The sequence below is a fragment of the Saccostrea cucullata genome, unplaced genomic scaffold, assembly GCF_032062105.1.
Source record: "Saccostrea cucullata isolate Sc308-1 unplaced genomic scaffold, CSIRO_AGI_Scuc_v1 ctg406, whole genome shotgun sequence".
NCBI classification, from domain to species: domain Eukaryota; kingdom Metazoa; phylum Mollusca; class Bivalvia; order Ostreida; family Ostreidae; genus Saccostrea; species Saccostrea cuccullata.
Genome location: NW_026930103.1, coordinates 1057629 through 1078145, shown reverse-complemented (window position 1 = coordinate 1078145; position 20517 = coordinate 1057629). Strand labels below are relative to the sequence as shown.

At 33.3% G+C, this 20517-nt stretch overlaps 1 protein-coding gene and 2 long non-coding RNA genes across 3 annotated transcripts; 2 read left to right on the top strand and 1 right to left on the bottom strand.

The window, feature by feature from the left end:
- Positions 1–366: 366 nt before the first annotated feature.
- LOC134282858 (uncharacterized) lies at positions 367–20176 on the bottom strand. Its single transcript, XR_009995373.1, has 3 exons — positions 20157–20176; positions 877–1065; positions 367–453 (listed from the first exon to the last, which is right to left on the bottom strand). It is a non-coding gene; the product is annotated as an uncharacterized LOC134282858 (long non-coding RNA).
- On the top strand, positions 3433–4045 carry LOC134282857 (uncharacterized). The gene is made up of 3 exons (XR_009995372.1): positions 3433–3483; positions 3666–3743; positions 4010–4045. It is a non-coding gene; the product is annotated as an uncharacterized LOC134282857 (long non-coding RNA).
- LOC134282859 (uncharacterized) lies at positions 12301–14881 on the top strand. The gene is made up of 2 exons (XM_062765243.1): positions 12301–12752; positions 13049–14881. Exon 2 carries the CDS (start codon positions 13205–13207, stop codon positions 14879–14881), a length of 1677 nt encoding a protein of 558 aa, XP_062621227.1. The 5' UTR covers positions 12301–12752; positions 13049–13204.
- Positions 20177–20517: the final 341 nt, after the last annotated feature.

Sequence of the window (20517 nt, the reverse complement as noted above, 5' to 3'; positions counted from 1 at the left end):
TAAGCATGGACTTTAAGATCCGGTATGACAGACAAAATGATTTTAAAAGGCATTTCATGTTAAAACAGTGACTAAAAATAAGAAATTAACAAAAATGCTCTTTACAAGTTTGAGCTGAAAATAAAAGTGGCGTGACCTTGACATACACGAAACGGTAGATACAAACTTTGTTTTTCCGTCATTTAATATAGTATACAGATCTGTCCCATAGGGGTATAAGATAATAAATCAAAGTTTGAATTGAAATATATTATAAGAAAAAAACATCTGATTACAAAAATTGCCCAATTGACATTGAGGTACCCGAAAGTCAGCAAAATTATCTGGCTTTGCCCCAGAGTTTAAATATAAGAATTATTAAGACAATCAAATGCATGAATATTTATTAATAATTTAGTTTTCAATAATCATTTCTGCAGATCAGGTCAAGACCATTCAGCATTAAGGTACTCACTGCAAAAAATATAGGCAAATATATAATTTCTAACATAGATAATTTCGGATAAAGTGCTCACTAACAAGTTCATTGTTACATATTGTCCCAATTCATGAAATTCACACGTATTTTTGTTCAAAGCTACAAAGAACTAATGTTCTTAACCATTTCTTTCCGTGGAACTATCATCATTTACTATGTTTGTTAAACAAGCAAATTAAAAGAACTGTGTCCCCTATGCGCATATTGAGTCAAATATAAACGCCCTATCATATGCCATTAAAAAGTTATCACTAAATTTAATTTTTTTAATTAGGTCAAACATGAAGATCAAGACCCCCCCCCCCTCCTTCCAAGGAAAATAACATTGTTTTAATCGAGACTGACATCAAATTTTGGCAAAGCCTAAACTTTGATTAAAATTCAAAAACTGGACTTACTTTTGATCCTCCTTTTGAAATCTCGGCCGGTGTCTCTTTCTCTAACTGTGCATTACCGGTAACCACGGCTTTGTCTTTACCGGTTTTAGTTTTCTTCTTGCCCCAACAACAAGCTTCTACGTGTACAGGCGATGAGCACCATTCCAAAGAAACTAGCAGCAGCAACACAGCGATAAACACAACTGCAGACTGAATGAATTGTGATTTATTTACAGATTGTAAGTTTTTTTTAATTTATGTAAATCATTTATTTAGAAGAAGGAGAGGGGAAGAACAGACATCTTAAAATTAATATCTTTTTCATATCAGAGAACAATAACGTTGCATAACTTTTTTTGCGAGTTGCTTTAATTAGCGAATATGAATCACTGCGAACTACTGATGCTGAACAGTTTCCTCGGTCGCGAAAATTGATCGCGCATATCGTTTTCAAACTGAAATAGCGAATAAAAAGTGACGCAAATAATAACTGATTTACAGTACTTTTACATTTAAGAAATAAGGTATCATTTGTTGAGTTTTATTGGGATGTAAAACGGGTCGGTCACGTGATAAAATCCCATAAAGCCCGAAGCTTTATGGAAGATTTGATCATGTGCCAACCCGGTCACGTGAACAAATCCCATTATGGAAGATTTGATCATGTGCCAACCCGTTTTACATCCCAATAAAACAAAAAATGATACCTCATTGCTTATATTTACATTTGGGACTTATTCATACTTTAAATTATCCTGATTGTGACTTTTAACGTGTGAAATGCATTATTTTTCAAACCCAACGGTAGACCTGGCTTCAGTTTTACTAAACTTCGTATCTTAAGAAAAAAAGTCCGAGTTACGAAGTTCGTAACTTTTAATTATCGTAATCTTAACTTATGAACAATTCGTAAGATACGATCTTGAAACTCTCTTTTAAAGGAAATATAAATATTCGTAGTTACGAGTGTCCACCCAAACTGTCAAAAACCTAACTACTGTACCTATTTGCAAAAAATGTGTACACAAGACACAAAATAAAAGAAATTTAACTTTAACAAACACTTTAAAGTATTTAACTTTAACAAACACTTTAAAGTGAAAAAAAAACATGTCATTCAAAGGATTTGAATTCATTCATCTATTTTTCTCTAGGAATTTTTTTTATTTTTTTGCAAAATCATGCTATTAAAAAGCGAAAAATTATCTAATATGACATATGGTAGACCAATATTTATAGAAAATTACAGAATTCATATATTTTAAACAGAATAACCAATTTTACTAAGTACTGCATTTCAATATTATTCATAAATTAAAATGAGATTTTTGTTATTCTGGTGAAGTTATTATCCTATAAACGTTTCCTTAAATGTGAATATTCTATTGTTCTATGTTAGAGTCAACTCTCTTGCTATGGTTAAAAGAACAGTCGACGAAATGAAAAAAAAAGTGGGCCGACATGCAGAGCCTGACAAAAAAGAAAGAAGGAGAAAGGAGAAGATCTATAAAGATGACTGGTGGAGGCCCTGGCCCAAATCTAATTTTTAAATGTTGGGAAAATTTGGTAAAGTTTATAAAATAAATGCTTCATTTTTTTAAACAATATGTCATTCACTTTCGTCAGTTAGTATTGAAATCAGTATGAGTGGAATATCTAGAGTTTCAGTGCATAAAACAAATCATTTAGAAAGAATTTGTTGAAAGAATATTTTCAATAAGCAAACAGTTGCATAAAATTATCTTCCTGCTATAAATTTTCTAAGGACCCCAACAGTGATATTGATCCAAGGCTGTTTTTAGCACTCCTGACATAAAGGTTCATGTGAGCTTTCCTGATTAAAGAGTGTCTGTCAGTGCAAATGTTACTCAGGCGAGCATTGTGGGTCATGGACCTTTATTTCTTGATAGATGTATTTATGTATCCTTATATATTTTGTAGGTTCTAAAATCGTTATCAGATGCTGCAATCGAGGGCATTAGCAGTGGAGTTGATACGGCAGAATGTTATATGTATATAGGCTCTTATCATATTTTTATATTGACAGTAGATAAGATAAGATTTATTAATACCAATTTGGTGCCCATCAGGGCATACAAGTATTGAGAAATGCAAGAAGAAATTCAGAATTGATAGTAGCAACTAACAAAAGATTAATGATATAATTATGATTATGTAAACAGATTGAAATTACACATGTACCAGAATTACATAAATTAATTTCAAAAAGGGGCAAACAGTATTCTTTAGTTTAAATATATAATTTTTGTGTGGTATCATTAATGTCCAAGAAGCTTCTTCCATTAGTATCACCGCTGTTGTTCCATCCACTACAGATTCTGCTAAGCCTGAACTCCCCAACCAAAGGGCCTTTTTATTTTTTACTTAAAGTGTATGTAATTTATGCACCACAGTACCAGATTAAAAGTTGAACACTTTGCTTTGGCAAAACGTATTGCTTCCTTAATCACTGAATCTCACCGGAATATATGAGTGGTTAAATTCATGTCTGTTTTCCACCTCATCTTTTTTTTTATCTTTTGAATCATTAATGTACATTACTCATCTCTTATTTTAAAGATAACACCATGCCTCAGTCACTATCCAGTACAAGTAGCAGAAATGGTGGTAAGGCTCATACACATAAATGCGTTAAATAATTATACAGTGATAGAAGTATTTATTTTTACAAGAATTTATTTCTTATTCGATAAAATAAGAGAGATATGTTATTTATATTTCATAGAAAAAGTTCCTTTACGACTTTCACTGATTTTTAAACTTTTAATCATTATAATTATTATTTCTAGTCAAAGACACATCAACCCTTAGTCATAGTGCTGTGATTCCGCTCACAGAGGCTGATAAACCTGGAACCTCCAAAGAAGGTAACCCTCCCCTAATTTTTTTTTTTAAATCAACTTATTGTATATTATTAAATATGCAGGTTCAGTCAAAGGTTTGCAACTTTACAGGGATTATTATTTACCCCGGCTTTTATTCCTTACACGCATAATTTTTTTGGTTCAAGCAAATCGTATTTATCACTATATTGAATAAACTACCGATTATTGCAGGCATACAACACTCGAACAGTCATTTTACTATAAGCTCTACTGAATAATGCATTAATCAAGCTTAATTTATTTTACAGGTGACAATGCAAATACCAGCAGACCAGTCAGTAAACCGACTTAGAGTCCATGGGGGGTTAAAATGAGTCCTTCTTTTCAAAAGACTTGAGTCTAAGTCGGTTTCATGATCCTGGGACCAGGAGCAGAGAAGAAGTTTTTCAAAGAAATAATGCATTTTCACTATATAATCAATAGAGCCCTGCCCTAACACCAATATTGGTAAAGGCATTCTTACCCATCATAACTATGTACTTAAATAGTTTATTTAATGCCCAGGAGCAGAGAAGAAGATTTTCAAAGAATTAATGCATTTTCACAATAAATTCAATAGAGCCCCGCCTTAACACCAGAACCCTTGACCCTGGGGCCATAAAATTCACCATTTTGGAAGAGGTACATGTATATACATGTCATGCTTTCAATAACAGCCTTTCAGAGACCATTCACGTCCAACTTGCCCTTCAATTATTAAGGTCTTCCGCTCAGGCGGAAGACCTTCTACTGATTCTGATGGTTAAGATTATTCCCTATTATTCTTTTTTTTTGTTTTTTTTTTTTCCTAGACGCCAACTTTGAGACCTCGTAACTCGCTCATTTCTGAACGGATTTCGCTCAAATTTTCAGAGTTTTTGGACGTTACAAAACTCAATTAAAATGTTTTCATACATTTCAAAAATTCCCTTCCGCTTTCGAGTTATTTCCCTTTAAGTGAAAATTTGGTACTGTTCGTTTCCAGACAAAGGCTCAGAAACGACAAAAGCTGGAGCAGAATGTCTACTGCATTTAAATACTAGAAGAATTGAAGTTGTGCACATCGGTTTTTCTTTTTCGATTTCTGCGCTCCAAACGGTGCTAGATAGGGGTCAAAAATGAGAATGCCTAAAAGCGCCAAATTTTACATATATTTCCTTGTGTATCTTTTAAACTAAAAATAATTTGTTAAGACATATTTCACAAATATTGTGCATAATTTTAAGGTCTATCATTTGACATCATTAAAAAGGGGCTGGCCCCTCAAATTAGGGGTCAAGGGAGCATGAAAGTTTTTGCATTATAACTCAAAAACGGTAAATATTTCGATATGGTTATCGATTTGAAATGGGTCTTTAACATCTTATTGATCTCATGAAAACGTTATTTTGTTCGAATCTTGTGTTATTGAATGAGCAGCAAACTTTATGTACAGGTAACTGATTAATTTTATACGGCAAGTGAAGAATTCTTTATGCGTACGCGTATAACACATACAACTGAAATAAACTGGATAAGAATAATATACTTCACTAAACTGAATGTTAAACTTTGTTGAAATAAAGTTTTTAACGTATTCTCTAGCTGGATGTCATACAGATTATTCAGAGACAACTTTCTCCTTGTATTTAGTTTGAATTACAAGACGGGGGATAGGAAAAATACTTATCATCTCTCATTCGATTGATACTCAATGTTGCATTATTTATAAAAAAAAAAAAATCAAGCTTAAATTAATTCACTGTCATTTTATTCATGCATCGTGAATTTTCGTCGGACCTTGACTGCTTTGTTTACAGTTGTGCAACCTGTTTATCGATCGCGCATGCATTGACCTATATACATTCCGGAGGTCAACATTACCGCTCTTTGATTTTTACGCGAGTCCCAGAGTTATCTAAAACGATGCTAGTCATCGATTTACTCAGCTTAAAATCAAAAATTTGTTATTTGCGTAAATCGTAAGAATATTTCTAGACACAAATATAAAGGTTTTCTTGAACATGTACGAGTATTAAAAGATAAAATGTCTGATTCTATTCTTTGACGAATGAATAAAAGGCGCTGCGATTTTGCTCAGGTACAGATGATTTCTCTGGACGAGTCCATCGGTTACACTGAAAGGTGACGCAGGATGACCTATCGATAACTCTACCAATTTTGATAGTGATTGTAATTGCACATGTACATAAATTAATGTTGAATTCTACCCTTGTGAAGTCCATTATAGTTTCGTTATTTAAAGAATCGGGGATATCACTACTGCAACTTAATTGTTTTTAATTTGAACGGATGATTCTATATTATTGGAAAGGTACACATTTTTTAGGCGCCGTCGTCTCCCTCTCAACTTTGAAGTAATTGCAATCGTTATATGTATACGGGCCTATATCAAGTTATTCTAATTGTTGCTTAATTTATTTCAGAAAAAATTGCGATGTTGTTTAAATTAGCAATTACAAATAAACATGACAAATGCACATAGTAAATTGTAAGTGGAAGTGACGTTTTCAATTCTCATGAAAATCGAAAATAAAATTAAGTAACTTTGAGTTTTGCATAATTTGCTACATAACTTATCATTGTATTTTTCCGAATGATATGCTCATAAATTTCTTTTATTTCCTCAAATAAAAAGCTAGAATATCACAATAACACGATTTTTTGTGCATGTACATGATATTAACTAAACTACATGCTGTTTTACACAGAAGAGCACCCAACATGAGATTTAAGAATACGAGAAAAAAAAAAAATTAGAAATTCTTCTAACAAATGCAAAATTTCTTCCTGTAATTTCATACAAATATTCCAAGCCTTTCTTTCGTGTTTATTGGACTAAAAGAGAATAAATTATTAAATTTCCTCTCATTGCGATACGTAACCCCCTGAAATGATACAATGCTTTCCTTCAGAGTCGAGAATGGCAGGTCAGGGCTGGTGTTGAAATCCATGATTACTCCATAACCTATTATAATATTAACCAAAAATCATACGCGATATTGTTTTTAATTCGCAGGTTGTCAAATAAATTTAAGAAAAGGTCGGCAGAGATGAGTATGCCTCACTAAACTTTTTTATTCATAAACTTTTTAATTTCTAGAGTGTACAATCGAGCATCGAAGTGTGTACATGTACTACATGTACTAGATTTTTTTTTGGGGGGGGGGGGGTTACCAGTTGTCGATGCATTTGATTTCCTGAATTTTACATTGCATTTCCGACAATTAAACAAAGTTAATAGAATATAATTGGTAACAGTAACACAAGTGATTTATAAAACGAAAGTCAAGCAATAAAACGTTAAAGGATCATTCTCTATAAGGCCGTTTTGCGGCCTACAATGACTTCAAATTTTCAAATAGTATTTTTTCCCTAAAAAATTGCATGAATCACTAGGCTTATGTTCCAATTTAATGATAAATATTGGTTGGTTAATTATACAATAGTATTTTTGATGATATAGGGTCACAAAGTAAGGTACTATCGGCCCGTATTAGCATTAGAGTAATGGGAAAACTCAAGAGGTTGGCTGTGTTAGATAACTCCTACGCATGTCATAACCACCTTTAACCAACACCAAAATTTGCATGTAAATTTCTTATAAACATAAAAAGAGACTACCAAATTATGAATTTGGTTAAAGGTGGTTATGATATCTAAATAAAAACCTTTCACTTCATTTTTACAATATTTGCAGAAAAAGATAACTACTCACAATGAAGGATATCAGCTTATGTAGATTATTTCTTTTTATAAACTTTTGGTTATATTACAATTTCCGTTGATTTACTAAGGTTTATAACAGCCATGCATATTTACTAAAAAAAAGTGAACGTTTTACTTGAAAATCTAAAAATCAAAGGACTGAGAAGACTGGATGTCATGAAATTACAAGTGGAGACGTTTCTTTGAAATGTCTAATAAAAATAAAGAATTAAGAACTTTTTATCGAATATAAGGTGTGAATATGAGTTATCTTTTATATTTATAATGATAGTTTAGTATATCTATATATGCTACTTCTTTGAACTTCGTTATGAGTTCTGCAAATATTCTTTGTATTTCCTTATGAGTACTGTTTATGTTTTAGAAATGATGAAAGCAATCTTTGTTGAAGTGGTAACATACATTTATTATTTGTATCATTGACTTTTTTCCTATGGGTACACACAAAATTTTTATTTATTTATTCACTTCCGTAAGAGTATCATTTGATCCATATTTTGATAACTGGGTCTTAATATTAAGAGGACTCATCGACATAGATTACGATAACATTAGTCCTGTCTTAGAAAATAAACTGGTAAAGTGGAGGGGGATTACTAAATGTATTATGTGATTTATAAATGAATATTGCTTTACCCCATTTACCCCATTTAAGAATTTTTCAACCAGATAAAGAAATCACCCAGTTAAGGTCAAGTGTTTATGCATAGTTGCATTAATAACCAACGTCCAACGCAGGACGGGACCCTTTTTTGTAAAAAAAAAAGATAAAGACCGATGACATTTACTTTAAATGCTAAAGACTTAGGTAGGGAACTGTCACAAGTCTTTGACGCTGCACTGGGAAAGAGACTGAATTTTACCTACAGGTTTCAAGAATGGGAAAGGAGCATCAAACCCCAAGGGTCCATTTTGTACATGGGATGTTGTAGAACTCTCAAGTCCGTATACTAGTAAATACGAAAACTTCAGAATCTGATATGCATAGTTGAAGGAACTGCTAAAATTCTGCTCCATTTTTATGTTGTGCCGTTAGACCTGAAGAGGGGGGGGGCTCTCAACTTTTATACATGTAAATACATGAAGTTTAGAAGGCATTTTTAATTGAATATATAGTGCAGCACGAGTAATTGAATAAAAGCAAAGCCATTTTATGACGCTATTTCATTTTACTTAGAGATGTATATTTTAATGCAACCGCTCTGAGTTATATGTATTGACTATGTACATGTATATGGATAGTCAACATGTACTTGCACTGATATTTTTATGCTGTTAATTAATTCTTTTTTTTTTTTTACAATTGTTGAATTTCTCTTATTAATTACTACCTCGGTTTTATTTAATCACTATCAAAATCAACTCGGCGCTTTCAACATTTGATACATAACTTTTATAGTTCAATAGAAACTTAGAAACCTCATTTCTTACATGGTCATTTTATGCGTAAAATAGGAACCACATCTATAGAAATGATATACAATTACAATATAATTATATGTGAATAATACTTTTCAATAAATTGCAAATCAAACTTTTTTCAGCACCGTACAGTGTGAATTTGGTAAAGATTTACGTTCAAAATATGCAAAATGTGGATGCATTAGAATTCTTGTCATAAAAAATATCTGAAACCTTAAATTTAAAAATTCTTCGAATATATTATACTTAGGTCTGATGTATTTCCGACATAAATAAACAATTTTTGAGCATTTACATTCAAAAACATGCATAGAAATTTGATTTAAATAGTCCCACCCTCAATTTTTCTTTAACTGACAGCCATTTTTTATCTCTAAATCACGTGACTTAGATGATCGATGTTGAAAAACAAACATCAAAATCATGAACTAGAATGATTATAGTTATATAAAATCACATTTTAAAGTGATTTTATCGTAGGCCGGAAAACGGCCTTATAGAGAATGAACCTTTGTATTTTGAAAAATAAATCAAGTCAAGTCACATAAAACAAAGACAGGTTGAAACGCTCACACATGAACATACATACAAACGTTTTGGTAACTCAGAATAGTCCAGAGTAAAACTATATTTTCTTGATGACGGAATGTCCAGTACATCTAATGTTCACGTCCGGGATAGTTCACGGCAGTTTCATCACACATACGCAATTATCATACAAGTCGAACGCTCTTTGAGGTTGAGGATTGACACTAATTCCTTAGATAAATACTGAGTATCAAATTCCTTTTTACTGTCTTAACTTAACTTGATAGGTAAATAATTTTAGCATTTGTTAAAAATAAGCATTAGAAATAATTCTTTTCATAAAATTCAATTCTGTTACATTTCAAATGAATTTGTAAAATTGACTTTATGACAATTGTCATGCTGCAGATCTGTAGCTCGCTAGCTGTTCTAAAAAAAATTGAGATGGATCACCAGAGAGCTACAGTGCCATCCATATTATCTCAAGTTCAGGCTCAGAAGGACTATTAAAAACGGTTGTAAGGAATGTTTAACTGTAGAAAAGTTTAAGGAATGTGTTAGATACACACGGTAAATAATATTTTTAGATTCAAGCAGTTGAAAAACACGGATATTGAATATAGCTTCAGTGCAATTTTTTTCTAATATTTTCTAGTTTTTTATTCTTCGTATTTCTCAATTTATCACGTTCAAATAACGTGTATTTATTTTTATTAGGGTACATTAAACCTTATTCGTCAGGCAGTCTGTCTATCTGTCATGAGAACTTTAAACTTGATAATTACTATTGAATGAGTTGAAATAGGACTTTCATATTTCACATGTGCATTATTTGTGACATGTGATTTTCAAATATACTGTGATTTTTAACTCCGTGACCTTGATCTTGACCTACTTAAAAAATAACATTGCTTTAAATTGACCATAACTATTGAAAGCTTTCATTTTATAAACATGTACATGTAATACCTGTGTCAACGCCTTTGAAAATTCATTATGATTTTTGACCCTTTGACCTTGAAGTTTCACCCACTTTTCAAAAACATTAACCATAGTCATACCTTTTGAGAGAAAAGAGATCGATTAAGGCTTTTATTTTACCACTGTGTATTACCTGTAACAACATTTTTTTAAATACCGATACGTTGATTTTGACAACGTGACCTTGAGGCTTGACTTACTTTTCACAATTTTAATCTTGATCATAACTTTTGAATGAGAAGAGATAGGGTTTTCGTATTACACAAAAATCAAATGTATGTAACCTGTGATAAAATCATTTCAAATACTAGCATATAATGAACTTTGACCTTGAAGTTTAACCGCTTTAAACATTGCTTAAAATTGACCATGACTTTTGATAAAGAAAGGATAACGCTTTCATACCTAGATTTACACATGTATAACGTACGTATTAGCTGTGACAAGGCCTATCGAAAAAAGTATAGCTTAAGAATTCGTCAATACAGTAGCACACAAATGGCTTTGCTTATCACCAGCGTGTGTCATGATGTGACGTAAGGTCATTTTAACAAGGTCAAGGTCGCAAACAGTCCTTTACTATCTTTTTTAATAGTAAAACATAAATAAGATGACATCTACCCTTAAAAGATTGCTTTAACATTAGAACGTGGACTGACCTTGACCCAAGGTCATTTCTCCCTGTCCGCAGCTCCGACGGAAGACCTACTCGTTGCTTTGCAACGAGCTCAGCTCTAGTTATTTCTACAATGTTGGTTTTCCCAAAAAGGACAGAATTACGCACGCGCATTTTTCTTTAAATATGCACATTTTCTGTTAAAATTTTTCTCCAAAAATATCCTTTTTTTAATATTTGTTACAGTCCCTGAAACGTTCTACTTTCCCATTTTTCCGTTCGTTCACCGTTCGGTCTCTGTTCACAGTATTGCGTTCACCGTTCACCGTGCGCTCGCGTTCACCGTTCGCTCTTCGTTCCGTTTACTTTGCGTTCACCTTGCATTAACTGTTCACTTATCGTTCAGTCCTCATTGTCATTCGGAACTCTGAATAAATCGTTCATCTTGCGTTACTTATTTAGTTACTAGTGTTACATTAAAAGTTTAAATCTAAAGTTTAAACTTATCTATAACTATCTTACATGAATTTTTAATTCATGAGTTAAAATTGAAATATAGCTTAAACTCATGATTCTTGATTAACAATAATTAAAATATGCTTTAAACTGTCAACATGTAATATTACTCAATTTTGCACAGTTTCTTGCCATGTCTAGTTTAATTTAGGAAAAATGTTTTGTTCTTTTGATAGTGACATCTTGTCACTTGTGAATATTTAGATTTTAGATTTCTAGGTAACAAAGTCATTTCTCACTTTCTTTGTATGAAATTAGCATGTCTTTTAAGATCAAGTCGTCATAGCAAGCCAATGAGTAAATAAGTAAATTCTTTCTAATTTCGGCATCGTTAGAAATAAAATTCTGTATACACTTAACTTGACACTACGAAATTCCTCATCACGGAAAATGTTTACTTTGTTTCGGCTTTTCTTAATCCGTCTTTGTTATAAAAAAAGCGTATGCGGACAGATAAGTAATTGAGTTAACACCTTCGTTAGTTAAGCAATTAGTGTCAAACATAAAAGAACTCTTGCCGAAATTGGCTAAAACTATTTTGCTATACTGCTTCCTGATTGGTCAGAATTCAAATCTGTAGAGTGACCGCATCGGTAAGTGATTTTAGTAAAATCACTTTCCGATCTGGTCTCAAGTAATAAAGTTCATTGAAATTCTACAGATTTGATTCTGTCTTTTTAGGTAAGTTTTTATTAATTTTTACTCTAAATTTCTTAAATAGTTTTTATCTTTAAATAACAATATTTACTTAAGTCAGTAATTTTTTAATTTAGGTCTACTAAGGAATTTTATAGGAAATTTGTAGATTTCTTTGTTTGACTGTTTAACTGTTACAGTATGAATTGTGTTCAATATTAATTTTCATTGATAAGTAAAATACTTAACTCACTTACTTTTAGAAAACATTTTATGTTATTTTGTAACTCATATCAATTCACTTTATTTTTACATAATTTCTTAATCATAGTTTGCCTCTAATTTTCTGAAAAGATTTTCTTTGAATTTTTACTTTTGTTTACATTGAAATTTTTGTATTTCGAATTTACCGCTAAAATTTCATTAGTAACTCTCTAGTCAGCGGAGGCGTAGAAATAAGTGTTTACAAGCTAAAACCGAAAGTTGTAGCTCAAAATTCTACAGCTGCCAAAAGTTATTTAATCTTTGATATTCGGCTATTGTTCAATTGATCATTATGACAAACTTTTATAACAGTTTAATCGGTAAGCTTTATTATTCTTTGTTTTGATTTAGAAATAAAAGTTTGTACAGATATTTTCTTTAGTAAATAGATTTTTCTCGGACGGTGATTTTGTCATGCAACTTTCAGGACTTTGTTTATAAATAATAATTTTTACATTTTTTTTAATTTTTGATACTTTCGATGTTTGATGTTCATTGTATGACTGTTTGTAAGATTTAACATGATTGATTTTCATTTGTATTTGAAACACTTTCCGATCTGGTCTCAAGTAATAAAGTTCATTGAAATTCTACAGATTTGATTCTGTCTTTTTAGATCTATTCTGTGATTGTGAGTTTTTCACATCAGCCACAGCTAATTCCCCAATTCATCACATTGGTAATGAAAACCAGAGGGTGATAAGTGGTGACAGAATCAAACTGATCCCAGTGTACCTCTCCCCAGCGAGTTGCTCTTACCTAAACAAATGTTATGAGCAATCAAGAAGAAAGGAAGTATTTAACTTACTATCTGAGAGACCGTTCATCAATTTCAACAGCTAAGAAAAGTGATTCTGCACTTACCCAACAAAGTTCAACGGAAGTCCAAGCTACATCAAATAATCCTTTTTTAGAAACATCAACATCTGTAAATCCAATTCTTCTACCACCAACAACAGAAATATCTGCACCATTGTCAGAAAATCTTATACATGTGCAATCAACAGCATCTGATTCAACACCAGTAACAACCGGTAGTGAAAATTCAACAGACACAGTATCTGATTCAACATCAGTAAGTGTGAATAGTGAAAATATACTAGAAACAGAATCCAATTCAACACCAGTCACTGTAAGTAGTGAAAATTCAACAGAAACAGTGTCCGACTCCACATCAGGAAGTGTTAATAGTGTTAATTCGACAGAAACAGTACCCAATTCAACATCAGTAAGTGAAAGTAGTGGAAATTCAACAACACCAGCAATATCTCAGTCAACATCAGTTAGTGTGTCTAGTGAAAACCTTTTGATTGATATAACAGAAACTGTGACATCTGCTTCACTAACAACCGAAACAAACACAACTACTTCAACGTCAACTGTAACAAGCAGTGTTCCATTATCTGCAGAAATGCTGAGGTCGGAGAACAGTGTCCAATTGCCTAAGTTCTCTGGAAAGAGTGGAAATGTAAGCGCGACACAATGGTGGATGCTGTTTATACAGTGGTGCTCACTCCATTCGCTCTCTGAACAACAGATTCTGGGAAGAATTGTCTTCTACTTGACCGATATGGCTCAACAATGGTACCTGTCCTTACCCCAGTCTTCCAGAAACACCCTACAACAATTGAAAGCATCGTTCTTGCTTAGATTCGGTAAGCAGAACTCATTCAACCTTGATGTACTCGACGTAAAACAAAAGATTGATGAATCGTGTGAGGAATACATTACGCGAATTCAACAAATGGCATGTGATGATAACATTCCTAACCTGATGCTAATAAATTTGATAGCTAATGGATTTAAGGCCGAAATTGCTGAGAAGGTACTACATAAAGATCCCCAAAACTTTGAAGACCTGTTTAAATATGCCAAACGCGCAGAGTCCACCATAAAACTAAGAAAGAATGACTCAGTCATAGCTTCCATTGAGGGCATGGAGGATAGACTAATGGACCGTCTATCAAAACAACTAGAATCCACCGTCATGGCCTTTAGTGGACCACAAAACCAGGCCAGATATAATGGTAACTCCCGAGGTAGAGGTCAACCCCAACGATATCCGAACCAATATAATAGTGACTTTCGCAGGAATGAGCAAACTAGAGACAATTACCGTGGTAATAAACAATTCCCAAACTCTGGTTCACAGTACCGCGAAGGACGTCGTCCAATGGGTGGTAACCATGGCAACCGTTTTCCACATCCTGCCCAACAGCCAAGTGACTTCACCAGACAGCATGGTAACCGTCCTGCTCAGTACCAACGTCCGGCTGGACCCAGTAAGTGCTCTAGTTGTTTTAAGAACACTTGTGATAGAATGAATTGCATTGCTATTGGTAAACAATGTTATTATTGTTATGGGTACAACCATTTTCAAATTGCATGTTTTTCAAATCCTCAGAGTCCATTTTTCAAACATTTAACAGATTTTGAATCAGTACAATAGGGATTCGGGCCTATCCATCATCATGATCATATGGGTAGGCGCCTCGAAAATTTTCAGAATCAGAGTGCTAAATCAGCAGAATTAAATCTAGCTACTAACATGGTAAAGAACACTGTTGATGTTTCTATCAATAAGAAGAGAACAAATGCTTTGGTAGACACAGGCGCATCAATTTCTGTAATTAGTGCTTTATTTTTGAACAAAACTTCTTATGCCAATACTGTGTTAATGAAACCAGATTTTCATTTTGTAAATGGTGTCGGAGGTCGATTAAAAGTTTTAGGTAAGCTTGACCTCCCAATATCTTTTCAAGGTGCTACTTTCAATTTTTCTGTGCATGTTGTTGACAAATTGCCACATTCTTTGATTATTGGTCTAGATTTCATGAAAGAACATAAGGTGACCATAAACTTAGCAAACAACACTATGTCTTTCCATAACGATGCTGCTAATGTTTTTATGTTAAAGTCAAATAGTGGTGTAGCAAGAATAGCAAAATCAACAATTTTACCCCCTCATGCTGAAACAATTTTATGTGTCAAAGTTTCAAACAGAAATTCAGGGGATACAGTTTTGTTAGAGCCATTAGATACAGATTTGCACAATCTTCATGTATTGGGTTCTAAGTGCTTAGTCAAGGTCAACAATGGTCAGTCATGTCTTAAAGTGCTTAATCCAACCAATCAGAAAATTCGTTTGTGTAAGGGTAAAATAGTTGCAACTGTTTCAAATTTTGATCATGATGCATGCTCTGTGTACAATCTTGATTCACCATCTTCAAACGACACAGCCTCAATTAACATGGTCAAACCACAAAATGATGCACACGCAACAACAAACAAAACAACAGCCAATACACAAACAACAGCCAATACACATGACATCACTTTTGATCTTACCAACTCAGATCTCACTGCTCAACAAAAAGAAATATTACAACAATTTTTGTGTCAGCATAGAGACATTTTTGCTACAGGGTATCACGAGTTAGGTAAATGCAACACATACATGCATAAAATTGAAACTCATCCCAATGCAAAACCCATCAAAATGCCTTTCTATCGAACAACTCCTGCTAACCATGCTGAAATTAATAGACAAGTTGATGATTGGTTGAAAAATGATATCATTCAAGAATCCAATAGTGACTGGCATTCTCCTTGTTTATTAGTTAAGAAGGCTTCTGGTGAATTTAGGCTTGTGACAGACTTTAGGAAACTTAACAAGATCACAAAACCTATGTCTTTTCCTTTGCCTCGACTTGAATGTGTATTCGATACTCTTGGTCAAAGTAAGGCGCAGTATTTCACAAGTCTTGATCTTCACAGTGCTTTTCTTCAGATTGAAATGCATCCTGATTCTAGGCATAAATCTGCATTCATAACTCAAAGTGGTGTTTACGAATACAAACGCATGCCATATGGGTTAATGAATGCCCCAGTTTCTTTTCAAATGGTTATGACACAAGTTCTTAGGGGACTGACTTGGCGTCAATGTTTAATATATCTTGACGACATTTTGGTTTTCTCTGAAACATTCAATGACCATTTGACTCATCTAGAACAGGTTTTCTCTCGGTTACGTCAAGCTAATCTCAAGTTAAAACCAAGCAAATGTGACTTCGCTGCCAAGGAAATAAAATATCTTGGTCATATTATTTCCAAACATGGTATTAAAACAAATCCAGAAAAGACGAAGGCAGTGAGTACTTTCCCTGTTCCAAAAACTCAAAAAGATGTTCGCTCCTTCCTTGGCATGTGTAATTACTACAGAAAATTTGTCAAAGATTATGCAAGACTTTCTTCTCCTTTAAACAACCTCCTAAGGAAAGACACAAAATTCCAATGGACAGATGAATGTCAAGAAGCCTTTGATGCACTCAAGCATTCTTTACTTTCCTCTCCTATTTTGGTTTATCCAAATCTTAGTAGGAATTTCATACTTACCTGTGATGCTTCATCTTCAGCCATTGGCTATGTCTTAGGTCAACTTAACGATTCTGGTAAAGAAGTTGCTATTGCTTTTGGAGGTAGAAGTCTTTCTCCTTGTGAAAGAAATTGGTCTACTTCTGAGCAAGAAATGCTTGCAGTTATTGAGGGAATACGTGCTTACAAAATCTATCTTTCTGACAAAAAGTTTACCATCTATACTGATCATAAGGCTTTAAAGTATGTTATGGACCAGAAACGTTCCACAGGAAGACTTGCTCGTTGGGCAATGGAAATACAGGGATACCAGTTCGAAATCATACATAAGCCCGGTAAGTCCAATCAAGTTGCAGATGCCCTAAGTAGACGAGAATATACAAACAACCATGAGAATGAATCTTCAATCAATGTTGTCACACCCCAAGCTTCAGACAACAGTCTGCCTGTAAATGCATCATCACATCATCAACCAGACACACAATCTGAACCCAATGACCCAATTTTAAAGTCCACTCAAGTTTCACTTTTCTATTGTGATGATCCAGAGATTTACTCAATTGACCCTGAAATTGAGATTGCTTTTGGAAATACAGATATCTCTACTCTCTCAAATCTTTCAAATCTTCAGCGTGAATGCCCAGATTTCAGAGATATTTATGCATATCTAGAAAATGGTTCTTTACCAGATGATGAAAAATCTCAAGTCAAAGTGGTTCAAAATTCTAAATACTTTGATCTTTGTAATGGCATACTTTACCATTGGTTTCAAAGAAGAGTAAAATCCAATCTACCAGTGGATGACAAATGGATACAACAGATAGCATTACCAAGAGTTCTTAGATTAGATGCTCTCAGAGCATATCATGACAATTCTGCAGGTGGAGCACATTTAGGTATAGAAAAGGTTATGTCTGCTATGAAAACAAAATACCATTGGCCAAAAATGCACCAGGAGATCTATGACTACATCCACTCCTGCAACACTTGTCAACGCATCAAAAGGGACACTCATGCACGCAATCCTCCCTTAACTCCTCTGCCAGTTGTCAACCGATTTGAACGATGGCACATCGACTTTCTTAAGTTACACAAAACAACTCTAGGCTATCAATATGTCTTACTTGTCGTTGACTCTTTCACAAAGTGGGTTGAAGCTTTCCCAATGAAAACTCAAGAAAGTTCGGAAGTCGCAGATTGTCTCTTTGAGAATGTTTTCTCTCGTTATGGTTGTCCAAAGTATCTCGTTTCTGACAGGGGAAAATCTTTCATGAACAGTCTTGTCTCTTCTCTTTGTGATATTCTAGACATTAAACATTACCTTACATCTAGCTATCACCCACAAACGAACAGTCAAGTTGAAAGAACCAACAGTACCCTAATACAGTGTCTCCGGGCATACACTGATAAACATCAAGAAAACTGGCCAAAGAAACTTCCAGGAATCCTCATGGCATTGAGAAATTCTCCGTCAACACAATCTACAGGTTTTTCTCCATTTTTCATGGCTTTCGGTATGGAGATGAACTTGCCATATGACGTCACTGCTATTCCAAACAACAAGAAACTTGGTAAAAATGCAAAACAACAAGTCAATGAAATTGTAGAAAACATCACTTTAGCCAAAGAGATTGCAGAAGAAAACATCAAAAAGCATCAGGAAAAATATAAAGAAAGATTTGATCAGAAAACAAAAGTACCTGACTTCAAACTCTTTGACAAAGTAATGATAAAAACTCACAAAGTTCCAATAGGATTGTCACCAAAGCTAGTCGACAAGTACCAAGGACCTTATTTCATATCTGAGATTGGACCGAATTACACCTACAAAATAAGAGACTGCAAAGAACGCAAGGAAGTGAAATCATTCTTAAATGCCACACAGTTGAAACATTATTTCGATCCTGAAATAGAGAGAGAGGACCATTTGCAAAATGCTGAAGTTCAGGACCAAACTAATGAACAGGAAAATGAAACACCTGCCCAAAATGACTCTCAGCAGACTACAATATTTACTTAAGTCAGTAATTTTTTAATTTAGGTCTACTAAGGAATTTTATAGGAAATTTGTAGATTTCTTTGTTTGACTGTTTAACTGTTACAGTATGAATTGTGTTCAATATTAATTTTCATTGATAAGTAAAATACTTAACTCACTTACTTTTAGAAAACATTTTATGTTATTTTGTAACTCATATCAATTCACTTTATTTTTACATAATTTCTTAATCATAGTTTGCCTCTAATTTTCTGAAAAGATTTTCTTTGAATTTTTACTTTTGTTTACATTGAAATTTTTGTATTTCGAATTTACCGCTAAAATTTCATTAGTAACTCTCTAGTCAGCGGAGGCGTAGAAATAAGTGTTTACAAGCTAAAACCGAAAGTTGTAGCTCAAAATTCTACAGCTGCCAAAAGTTATTTAATCTTTGATATTCGGCTATTGTTCAATTGATCATTATGACAAACTTTTATAACAGTTTAATCGGTAAGCTTTATTATTCTTTGTTTTGATTTAGAAATAAAAGTTTGTACAGATATTTTCTTTAGTAAATAGATTTTTCTCGGACGGTGATTTTGTCATGCAACTTTCAGGACTTTGTTTATAAATAATAATTTTTACATTTTTTTTAATTTTTGATACTTTCGATGTTTGATGTTCATTGTATGACTGTTTGTAAGATTTAACATGATTGATTTTCATTTGTATTTGAAACACTTTCCGATCTGGTCTCAAGTAATAAAGTTCATTGAAATTCTACAGATTTGATTCTGTCTTTTTAGATCTATTCTGTGATTGTGAGTTTTTCACATCAGCCACAGCTAATTCCCCAATTCATCACATTGGTAATGAAAACCAGAGGGTGATACTAGTCTAAACGAATGAATACCATGTAATGTAAGAACTTTCCAACTATTGAAATTAGATTGTGATTAAACCAAAGGCCATGAAATTCACAATTTTGAAAGAGGCAGAATTGCTCAATACACTAAGAATGCTTTCTTCGATTACTTTTAAAATACTTAAAGGCAGAGTTGAGGAACTAAGAGTGCCCCACCGCACAGGAACCCGGAACACTGGGGTCACATATTTAAGAATTTTAAACAAGGTAACCTTGCTCATAATGAATGTTTGATTAATACCATAGAGTAGATTTTAAAGCATTTTAATTCAATGTCAGCAATCAGAGTCCCGCCCGAAACTCACAATTTTCGAAGAGAGACCCTTCCTCATCTTCGGCATGATACCCAGAAGCAGAGAAGATATTTAAATAATTAAAACATTTTTACTATATAATCATTAGAGCCTCTCCCTAAACCAGAACATTATATCACATTTCATCACCTACCTTCATGTTTTGACTAAAACTTTGCTCTAAGTAATTTTAAAGCGCTTCGAGTCAAATATATATACAATTATGACTTTCACTAGTTTTTATGTGCATCCTGTTCGTTGATGTATGATTTTAGAAACATGTTGCAGTGTGTTGATATAATCATTAATATCAATCCTTGATTATTTAATTCCTGGAAATATGTTGTTTTTTTTCCTTCTTTTTTTGCATAGCAAAACTATTAATCATTTAAATCGGACGAGAATATAGCATGACTCAGAAGGGAGGGGGGAAGTTCTCACTTACATGACTTCTCTGAAACTAATGTGCCAAACTCAACCAAACTTCCCTCAAAGCATTCATAGGTAAAGGGATT

Bases quoted from the DNA above. Each gene is read 5' to 3' on its own strand.
- LOC134282859 (XM_062765243.1), top strand. From the start codon at position 13,205: ATGAGCAATCAAGAAGAAAGGAAGTATTTAACTTACTATCTGAGAGAC.